The following is an 11,842-nucleotide window of genomic DNA, read 5'->3' as shown; positions in this document are numbered from 1 at the left end:
TTTCTTTTTTCATTATGTATACATTTTATTTCCTTTACTTGGTTATTGTATTACTAGGACTTCCAGCACAATGTTGAAAAGGAGTGGTGAGGGGACATCCTTGCTTGTTCCTAATATTAACGGGAAAGTATCTAGTTTCTTGCCATTAGGTATAATGTTAGTTGCAAGACTTTTGTGGATGTTCTTTATCAAGTTGAGGAAGTTTTCCTCTATTCCTGGTTTGCTGAGAATTTTTATTATTAATAAGTTTGGATTTTGGTAAACCATTTTCCTGGATTTATTGATATGATCATGTGAATTTTCTTCTTTAACCTGTTGATGTGATAGATAATATTACAGTACCTTGACTTTTAAATCTGGAAGTAGCCTTGCATGAGTAGGATAAACCCCACTTGGCTGTGGTGTATAATTCTCTTTATACATTATTTGATTCAATTTGCTAATATTTTGTGGAGATTTTTTGCATCTATTTTAATGATAGATATTGGTCTACAGTTTACTTTTCTTGCAATGTCTTTGTTTGGTTTTGGTGTTAGGGCAGTGCTGTCTTCATAGAACAGATTAACCAATATTCCGTTTGCTTCTGTCTTCTGGAAGAGACTGGAGAGGATTGGTATCATCTCTTCTTTAAATGTTTGGTGGGATTCACAGGTGAACTCATCTGGGCCTGTTGCTTTCTGTTTTGGAAGGTTAGTAATTATTGATTTAATTTCTTTAATAGATATAGGCCTATTCAGATTGTCTATTTCTTCTTGTGTGAGTGTTGGTAGATTGTGTCTTTCAAGAAATTGGTCCATTTCATCTAGGTTGTCAGATTTGTGGGCATAGAGTTATTCATAGTATTCTTTTGTTACCCTTTTAATGTGCATGGCATCTGTAGTGATGTCCCAACTTTCATTTTTGATATTAGTAATTTGTGTCTTTTTTTTTACTAGATTGGTTAGAGGTTAATCAATTTTTATATTTATCTTTTAAAAGAATCAGCTTTTGGTTTCATTGTTTTTCTCAATTTTGTTGATTTCTGCACTAATTATTTTCTTTCTTCTACTTACTTTGGATTTAATTTGTTCTTCTTTTCCTAGTTTCCTAAGGTGGAATCATAGATGACTGACTTTAGACCTTTCTCTTTTCTAATATAGGCATACAAGGCTACAAATTTCCCTCTAAGTGCTGTTTTCTCTGCATGCCACAATTTTTGATGTTGTATTTTCCTTTATTTAAAAATATTTTTAAATTTCCCTGGAGATTTCTTCTGTGACTCAGCTGTTACTTAGAAGTATATTGCTTAATCTCCAACTATTTTTGAATTTTCCAGCTTTGTTTCTGTATTGATTTCTAGTTTAATTCCATTGTTGTCTTAGGGTATACATTATATAATTTCTATACCTTTTCATTTGTTAAGGTGAGTTTCATGACGCAGAATGTGGGCTACATTGTTAAATTTTTTATGTGAGCTTGAGAACAATATGTATTCTTCTGTTGTTAGATGAAAGAGTCTACAAATGTCAATTATATTAGGTAAATTCATGGTGCTGTTGAGCCCAAGTATGTATTTACTGATTTTATGCCTGCTGGATATGTCTTTCTGATAGAGGGCTATTGAAGTCTCCAGTGATAATAGTATATTCATCTCTTTCTCTTACCAGTTCTATGAGTTTTTGCTTCATGTATTTTAATGCTCTGTTTTAAGGCATATACATATTAGGGATTGTTATGACTTCTTGGAGAATTGATCCCTTTATCATTATGTAAAGCCCCTTTAATCCCTGATGATTTTCCTTGCTCTGAAGTCTGCTCTGTCTGAATTAATCTAGGCACTGTAATGCTATCTTGATTCAACAGTGTTAGCATGTTACACTGTTCTCTATCCTTCTATTTTTAATCTATATGTATCTTTATATTAAGGTGGATATCTTGTGGACAACATATCATTGGGTCTTATTTTTTGATGCACTCTGACAATCTTTATCTTTTAATTGGTATATTTAGACATTGACATTTAGTTATTATTGATATAGTTGGATGAATATCTACCATACTTGTTACTGTTTTCTATTTGTTGCCCTGTTCTTTGTTGCTATTTTTTTCCATTCCTTTTCTGCCTTTTGAGGGTTTAATTGAGCATTTTATATTATTCTATTTTCTCTTATTTTTAGCATATCAATTATACTTCCTTTTGTACTTTTTTTCATGGTTGCCCTAAAGTTTGCAATATATATTTACAACTAACCCAAGTCCACTTTCAAATAACACTATCACTTCATGGGTAGTTCAAGTACCTATAATAACAAAAATTTCTAATTCCTTCTTCCTGGCCCTTGTAACATTACTGTTACTCATTTCACTTGTAGATAAGCTATGGTTATTGAATACATTGTTGCTCACAATATTTTGAACAAACTGTTATATTACATCAATTAAGAATAAGAAAAATCAAAGGTTTATTTTACTATCACTTGCTTCTTGTCTAATGTTCTTGCTTTATTTATGTAGATACGAGTTTCTGATCTATATAAATTTCTTTTCTCTGAAGAACTATAGCATTTCTTGCAAGGCAGGTTTACTGGCAGCACATTTCCTCAATTTTTAAAAAATATTGTTTTTTTTTAATTGGCTTTTAGAGAGAGAGGAAGGGAGAGGGAGAGAGAGAGAGAGAGACATCGATGTCAGAGAGAAACATCTATGGGTTGCCTCCTGTATGAACTCTGACAGGGGACCAAACCCACAACCTGGGCATGTGCCCCTGACCAAGAATCAGACTGGCGACCTTTTGGTGCATGGCATCATGCTCAACCAACTGAGCCACACAGGCCAAGGCTCTTCAGTTTTTGTTTGTTTGAAAAATTCTTCACTTCTCCCTCACCTTTGAATTTTGCAAGATACAAAATTCTAGGTTTGTAAGGTTTTTCTCTCTCAACACGTTAAATATTTCATTTCATCGTTTTCTTACTTGCGTTGTTTTCAGGAGATGTCATTCTTATCTTTGCTTATCTTTAGGTGAGATATTATTTTTCCCTGGCTTCTTTAAATATTTTTTTCTTTTATTTTCTGCCATTTTAATATGATATGCCTAAGTGTAGTTTTGGGAACATATATCTTGCTTTGTGTTCTCTGAGCTTCCTGGATCTATGGTTTGTTGTCTGGCATTAATTTAAGGGCATTATCAATCATTATTACTTCAGATATTTCCCTCGCTTTTCCTCTTTGTTCTGGTATTCCATTATCAGTATGTTACTCCTTTTGAAGTAGTTCCATACTTCTTAGATATTCTGTTCCATTTTTGTCCAGAGGTTTCTATTTTCTCAAGCTCATGTATTATATCCTGAGCCATGTTTAGTCTACTACTGAGCTCATTAAAGGCATTCATTTCTGTTACAGTGTTTTTGAGCTCTAGCATTTCTTCTCTATTCTTTCATAGAATTTCTACTTCTCTGCTTACATTACTCATATGGTCTTGCAATTTTTCACATTTCCCCTCATTAAATCCCTTAGCATGTTAATCATAGTCCAACTGATGGTCTGATAATTTCAATACTCTTCCCATATCTGACTGCTTCTGATGCTTGCTTTGTCTCTTCAGACTTTTTTTTTATGCCTTGTAAATATTCGTTGAAAGCCAGACATGGTATACTGGGCACAAGTAACTCTGGTACTTAGGCCTTTATTTGTGTTGTAGTTAGCTGTGGGGGGAGGGAAGTTGTTCTAAAGTCCTATAATTAGGTTTCAGTCTTTTACTGAGTCTGTACACCTGGGATGTACACTTTACAAGGGCTTTTTAATTCCCTTCCCATCTTAGGTGGGTAGGGATGGCTAGAGGAGGCTGGAGTTGGGTATTGATCTCCCCTCGAGTCATTAGGTTCTGATAAAACCTCAGCAGGTTAGGTTTTGATAAAGCCTCAGCAGGTTAGGTTCTGATAAAATAGTTTCCTTTGAGGGTAGGCCATGTTAAGAACAGAGTGCTCTGGATTATTGCAAAATAGTTACATTTCCCCTCCCTCTGCCTGAAGTACGAGAGGATTTATCCCCAGTCTTCACTGTGAGAACCTGATGGAGCTCTTGGAAGTAAAACTCACAAAAGTGTGGGTGCACTCCCTGGAGATTGCCCCCCTCCCTAGAGTTTTAAAACTCTCAGACTTGTCCATACTTAGCTTCTAGCAATTCATCAGTTATACTTCAGATTTTTCTAACCTACTTCTGGTTCCCACAAAGGTTTCTGCTCGTGGATCTGTTACGGTAAATTGTGATCTCTGTTTCTACCTGTCTGTCTCTTCTATTTTGGGGACAGTGATCTGTCCTGTGACCTCACTGAAAAGATTGGGAAAATATGCCAAAGAGTGAGGCGAAGCCAGACTTAATTAAAAAAAAAAATTGTACTCATTTTTCCACACACACACAAATACTATGAAAAATTACCATGTTTGATTGTTAGAAACATAATTCTCGCACTCCCTTTTCTGGTAAACCTCTATTAAGGTGTGATGTGCTCAAGCTTAAAGTGGTACACACTTTGATGTGGTCCAGAGCTAAAATCATACTATGTGCCTGCAGCTGCGTTGTGCCTCTTCAGGTGCAGAGGCCACTCTTTCTCTCAAAGACCACACAGGAAAGTAGGCAGTGGGAAGTGTTGCTCAGCAGCCTGTGCTGTACCAAGTTGACCATGATGCCCAGGACCCTGGCACCAGAGCTGTCAGCAAGACCACCTGCTAGTGTCACATTTTTACCTATCTTGGCCTGTCACTCTTCACAAATCAAGCAGTACCAGAAATCACAGGAGCTTCTGATCCTCAATAGCCCTTTATAGATACTAGTCTAGGAATTGCTCAAAGCTTGTAGCCTGACCTGTGCTTCCAGTGTGGGTCCTTTGGGGCTTTACAGGAGGCTCCTGAGACCTACCTGGTTGGCCTTTTTGAAGACACCAACTGCTGTGCTATTCATGCTAGGAGGGTCACCTTCCTTCCCAGAACATGCAGCTGCTGTGGGGCTTCTGTGAGACAAGCACTTGGCCTGTGGGCCCAGGGTAAACTGTTGTTTATCTTCTTATTTGGGTGTAGGCTTTGGATTTTGTTTTCTCCAAGGATAAGTTACCAAGACACATGATATGAATAGAAAACTTAGTACTGAAACCCTCATCTCCATTTAAAATATAGCATGTTGATATAATGCATTAATGCATGAAGTAAGGTCTAGCAGTTAAAACTGATGGCAACTAAATGGTTTCTGATGCTCACTTAAGTAGAGTACACTCCACCCTTTCACTGTAATCGTCTGTACTTCTTTTCCTATATCTTGTATCTATTGCCTGTCTGCTGCCCTGTTCCAATAATTTTAATACAAGACTACATTATATTACAAACAAAAGGCTGCTTTCTCTCAACATTCTATTTGATTTCATCTCACCTAACTGTTGAAACATTTGCAGGTGTAGTCACGCCCAAACCACTGATGAGAAATGTTTCCCCTAAGGTCACACAGCCACTCAGGAGAGGAAAGGGAATGAATACCCAGCTGGTTAAGGCAATAAACCACTTAACAAATTCAGAATCTGGGTCTCAGTGTACTAGGATTCCAAAATTCACTTACGACTTTTAAAATAAACCATTTTGAGGTGTAATTTATATATTCATTTCAGTGTATTTTTATGTGAAAACTTACATAGCTTGTAAACACAGGACAGTCTAGATACAGAACATTCTATCACATTCACACATTCCCTTGCTCCCCTACCCAGTTAACCCTCACTCCACCCACAGACAACCAATGCCTGCCTCCTGCCCTTCTACATTACATGTCTTTCCTAGAATTTCATATAAATGGAATGATGCAAGTCTACTCTGTTGTGCCTGGCTTCTTTTGCCCAGCATAATCTTATTGAGATTTATCAATGTTGTTACATGCATTAGTTCCTTCTTTTAAAAAATATGTTTTTATTGATTTCAGAGAGAGAAGGGAGAGGGAGAGATAGAAACATCAATGAGAGTCACTGATCAGCTGCCTCCTGCAGACCCCCTACTGGGGATTGAGCCCACAACCTGGGCATGTGCCCTGACTGGGAACTGAACCGTGCCCTCCAGGTTCATAGGTCAACACTCAACCACTGAGCCAGGCCAGCCAGTAGTTCCTTCCTTTTTATTGCTGAGTGGCATTACATTAAGAAAGCTATATCACAGTTTATACATTTATGCATTGATGGACATTTGTGTTCTTTCTACTTGGGACTATTATGACTAAAATTCTATGAACATCTTAATAGAAATCTTTAAAACTTATTTTATTAATTTTTGGGGGGTACAATTCTTTCTCTGGGGTGAATAGCTAGAATTGAAATTGTTGGTTGTAGTTACAGAGCTGTCAAATGGACTTGTAATACCATTATCGTATAGTTTTAATTTGTACTTCCTTGATGACTAAAGCTTTAGAATCTTTTCTAGTTAATTGTCCACCTTATTTCCAATCTTTCCAACTTACAGTATATCTTCTTTTGTAAAATGCCTGTTTTAACCTTTTTTCTTATTTTGCCCATTTTAACTGAGTTGTCTGTTATTATTACTTTATGAACAGTCTTTATATATTATGGGTGCAAGTTTTTTGTCAGATGAATCTACTAAACACATTTTCTCCCAATCTGTGATTTCCTTTTTCATTTTGATAACATATTGAAAAGCAGACACTTTAAATTTTAATAAATTCCAACTTATTTTTTGGCTTTTGTTTCCTGTTAAATCTTAAAAATCTCATTTTGCCTCAGAGCGAAATTAGTTTATTCTATATCTTCTAATTATACTGTTGGATATTTTGTTTAGGTCTACAACTTATTTTGAATAAATAATTACAGTATAAACATAAAGGTGCATTTTATATATATGAATATCCAGTTATTTTATCACAATTTTTAAAAAGTCCTCCTTTTCCTATCAAATTACCTTGGAACATTTGTTAAAAATCAACTGACAACTTTCAGTTAAAGCTCAGATAAGTAGAGAGCAGGAAAGAGCACTGCTGCTCTCAGGAAGACAAGAGCTGGGCAGACTTGAATGCTTTAGATACCTGAGATTGCAGAGCAGGAAACGCACCCAAAGTTCGGAAAGCTGGGTGGCTGAGGGAGAAACAGGGACCCAAGCTGTTGCTTAACTGAGAGAGAGAATGCCAGATGCCATGCATAATGACTCTAGTGGGGAAGATCAGTTAGGTCACTTCAGCAGAGATGTTAAAGTATAATACACTTTAAAACCTGGAAAAATTTTAAAAAGTATCATCAATAGTCCCAGCTGGTGTGGCTCAGTTGGTTAGATCGTTGGCCTGCACACCTAAGGGCCGTGGGTTCTATTCCTGGTCAAGGGCATGTACCTGGGTTGTAGGTTTGATCCCTGGCCCCAGTTGGGGCTCCTGCAGGAGGCAACCAATTGATGTTTGTCTCACATAGATGTTTCTCTCTCTTCCTCCCTCCCTGCCTTCCATTCTCTTTAAAAATAATCAATGGAAAAAATATCCTCTGGTAAGGATTAACAAGAAAAAAAGTACCATAAATAAAAAATGCCTTCAAAGGGCTCCTTAAGTACAGTTGATACCTCTGAGGAAAGAAACAGTGATATTTAAGATTTTATGTGTGTGTGTGTGTGCATGCTTACATGTATGTTTTCATTGTTTGGTTCCACTGAAAAGAGACAATTTTGTGAGTGTCCTTCCCTATATCTACACGTCAGAAGGCAGCGTGAGAAAGGGAATGTGGTATGATTCTGACTTTTCAGACACTTCCTATAAAAGGTTTATTTGTTATTAATATTCATGTGGCAAATTGAAGCTGATGTCAGAATAGTTACTAAACAATGTTGTAATTACAACATTGAGTTCCAATACACATGTGAAACAAATATCTGCTAAGTGGCATGCATGTATACAAACTCACAGATAAACCATACAGCCCAGAAAATATTCACATACTTCAATACTGTTCAGTTTATGGAATTTATTTATTTTCTTTTAAAGCTTCTTATTCTAGTGAATGTCTATGAATCAGTAGTTATATATCATTAAATGTTTTAATATTACATATGAAAAAGCTCTGATATAAGAATTTATAAGGTAAAGGCTATTACCTACGTCTCTTACATTAATAGATTTCCCCCTTGTAACACATTCAGAAATATTAAAATTTGATAACTTGTTGAAAACTTTCACACATTCATAACTCAATTATCAGATATTTAATGAGATGTCATTTTTGGTACAGGATTTCCTACAGGTTGAAATGTTGGATTTCTTTTCCTGATAGTTCCTGACTTATGAGGAATACTTATGGATAAAAACTGTGCTCATTCAGTCTATTATCAGGGGTTTCTCCAATGTGGTGTTTCTGATACTGAGTTCAGATGTCCACAGAAATACCCATAGGCTTTGTTAACTGAGAGATGGTGAGTACAGGAAATATTAACTATACCCAAACCTATAGGAGCTGAGCAGAGAACAAGTTTATTTAGTCACTGCCTAAAGGCTAATGGCAGTCGCTCTTTGACTGTGTTTCCTTCCATTGTGTACTCTTCCATCTTCAGCTCCATGGTTTCACTGAGGGTAATTGCCACTCCATTCTGGTAGGGGACAGGAGAAAACACTGAGAATTCGAGGGATGTTAACTAATAAGACTTGCCATTGATCCCCACATTCCACTAGCCAGAGGTTAATAATATGACCCCATTTGGATGACAGAGTGGTTGATAAATTTAGACTAGGTGTGTCATGAGGAAGAGGAAATGGTTATTGGTGAACAATTAATAGTTATTATATAACATAGGGGATTACCCCTGAGAAGTCAAGTTCAGGGAGGACTTATAGTAGAAGGATTCTCCACAGCCATTACGTCATTTCATGTCTATGTTGCTACGCTATGAGGTCTCTACTCTATATATTTTCAGCTGTACTGAGAAAGCTGGTTTTTGGCTAATGGTTATAAAACACTGATTACATTCTCAGTTTTCTCACTGTGATTTCTCTGATGATATATGTGTATGTTTGCTGATGCAAAGTTTCCAGATTTTCTTTACATTCTCAGAGTTTTCCTGCAGTGTGAGTTTTCTGAGGACTGAATGCACAGAGTATTTCTTATATTCATTATCTTTACTGAGTTTCTTTGCTGGGTGAGTTCTGTGATCTACAATGAGGTCTATACTCTGGATGAAAGACTATCCATATAAAATATATTCTAAGAATTTATCTCTGGTGTTTAGTGAAGGATGGTATCATGCAGAGGAACTTTCAAGTGTTCATTATATTCACAGGGGTTCTCTATTTGTTGTTTTGTATTGTGAGATTTGATTTCCACCTTAGAGTTGTTCCATATTCTTTATATTCACATTTAATTCCCTATATGGGCTTTCTGATGTTCTCTAAGACTTGATTTCTGGCTGAAAGTTTTCCCACATTTATCACATTTATAGGGTTTCTCCCCTGTGTGAGTTCTCTGATGTACTCTGAGATTTGATTTCTGGCTGAAAGCTTCTCCACAGTGGTTACAATTATAGGGTTTCTCCCCTGTATGAGTTCTCTGATGTTTTCTTAGGACTGACTTCTCACTGAAAGCTTTTCCACATTCATTACATTTATAGGGTTTCTCCCCTGTGTGAGTTCTTTGATGTCCTCTGAGATTTGATTTCTGCCTGAAAGTTTTTCCACACTCATCACATTTATACGGTTTCTCCCCAGTGTGAGTTCTGTGATGTACTCTAAGGTTTGATTTCTGGCTGAAAGCTTCCCCACAATGATTACATTTATAGGGTTTCTCCCCTGTGTGGATTCTATGATGTCCTCTGAGTTGTGATTTCTGACCAAAAGCTTTCCCACACTGACTACATTTATAGGGCTTCTCCCCTGTGTGAGTTCTATGATGTTTTCTTAGGCCTGACTTCAGTTTGAAAGCCTTCCCACATTCATCACATTTATATGGTCTTTCTCCTGTGTGAGTTCTCCGATGATTCCTTAGGCCTGACATATGGCTGAAGGATTTCCCACATTCACTACATTCAAAGGGTTTCTCCCCTGTGTGAGTTCTCTCATGTACTATAAGAATTGACTTATAGTTGAAAGATTTCCCACATTCATTACATTCAAAGGGTTTCTCCCCTGTGTGGGTTCTCTGATGTATTCTTAGGCCTGATTTTGCACTGAAAGATTTCTCACACCCATCACATTTATAGGGTTTCTCTCCTGTGTGAGTTCTCTGATGTTTTCTTAGGCGTGCTTTCTCACTGAAAGCTTTCCCACATTCATGACATTCATAATGTTTCTCCCCTGTGTGACTTTTCTGAGGCTGAATCATGTGTGAATTCATACAGTAAGATTTTTCACACTCATTACACTCATAGGGTTTCACTGTTATGTGAGCTCTCTGATGTATGCTGAAAGTTGACCGGTCACCCAATGTCTCTGTAGATGTGTTATAATCAGAGGATGTGTCTGTTGTGTGAATTCTCTGATGCACCAAGAGGGCTGAATTATGGCTGAAATTCTTTCCATATTCAAAGGGTTTCACCCCGATATGAATTTCCCGGTGTTCTCTAATGTGGGATTTGGGGCTGAAAGATTTCCCTTCTTTGTCAGTTCTTTGAGTGATTCTACTGTAATTATTTCTGTTTTCAGTACATTCATATCCATTAAATACATAGTGACTCTTCTCCTCTGGATGATTGCTCTGAGAGACTCTAAGGGTTGATTTATCACACTGGTTTTCCCCAAATTTATTAAGTTGATAAAAATTCACTTTTGGGTAGGTGTTATTAGATGTAATAAGGGCAGTCTTTCCAAGGCAAGATTTTCCACATTCTTTATATTCAAAAGCTTGCCACAAAGTCTGATGCTGAATAACTTCCTCTTTATGACCAAAGGCTTTTACATTTTTACTGTAAACAAAGGATTTCTCTCCAGTATTAGTTCTGCCATCCTTAATACCGAGGAGCCATTTCTCACATACATTAATCTCAGGAGCCTTCCTTCTTGAATACTGACAATGTAGGGCCAATGAGCTGAGATGCAAGTAAGCAGTGTCAGATTTACAGGGCATCATTCTTGCAGGAAAAATGTTTATATCCAGATTACATGGCTTTCCTGAAATATCTTGCTCTGTAGTCAATGATTTGTTGGTAAATAAAACTTGCCACAACTCTTTGCCTTGGCTTTCTGGGCTCTTCTCTGAGAGTTCATCAAGTTCAGATTTTTCTAAAAATAAGAAAATTAAAATTACTTTACAATATTTAACATATTCCTTATGGAATGGGACCTATAGGCCCTATGACATATCTGACTCCTTGGTTTCTGGCTCAGTTTCCCAAAATAAAGAAATTCCAAGTGTATATTCTTCCTTTTTGTTAAAAATAAACATTGTGTAGTAGAAAAAAAGAGAGGAAACTAGAAATAAATATACACATATTTTGGCATCTTCAGATATAATTTTCAAAACAGAGACGAAGATATAAAGGGACAAAGCAACGGAGAGGAGAGGTTACACTTAAGAGAGTTGGATCCTAGGGACAGAAAAGGCAGAGAATGGGATGAATTAACAAAGGGTTATCACACTAAGTAGATAAATTTATAACGGCACCAACTTTTTCATGTTGAAAGAAATCATTCAATTGGCCATCCTTTAATTCTTTGTAGTATCATTCACAGAAACATAAATGTATCAGTGGAAGTGAAAAAGTGGTAAGAGTTAAATAAGTTTTCCATGTATATTGGAGTCACCACTTTATCCTGGTCCTGGTCTTATTTAGCATTTATATCAGGGCTGTTCAATAGGGAATATCTCTTTATCATTAAGTCTTAACTTTCTTCTTTCAATTTGTTTACTCATTTTCCCCAA

The 11,842-nt window shown here is 36.6% G+C and overlaps 1 protein-coding gene across 6 annotated transcripts in view; it reads right to left on the bottom strand.

Moving 5' to 3' along the window:
• Positions 1–7,948: 7,948 nt before the first annotated feature.
• The window catches only part of ZNF782 (zinc finger protein 782), a 42,532-nt gene continuing 38,638 nt past the window's right edge, over positions 7,949–11,842 (bottom strand). For all 6 annotated transcript variants that reach the window (XM_081152045.1, XM_081152049.1, XM_081152050.1 and 3 more), the window contains one exon: positions 7,949–11,202. In XM_081152045.1, the coding sequence (XP_081008171.1) occupies positions 9,347–11,202 (1,856 nt within the window). In that variant the 3' untranslated portion in view covers positions 7,949–9,346. The remainder of the gene's footprint in view (positions 11,203–11,842) is intronic.

This window comes from Miniopterus schreibersii (assembly GCF_964146895.1).
Source record: "Miniopterus schreibersii genome assembly, chromosome: 11".
NCBI classification, from domain to species: Eukaryota; Metazoa; Chordata; class Mammalia; order Chiroptera; family Miniopteridae; genus Miniopterus; species Miniopterus schreibersii.
This window is presented reverse-complemented; position numbering and strand designations above follow the sequence as displayed.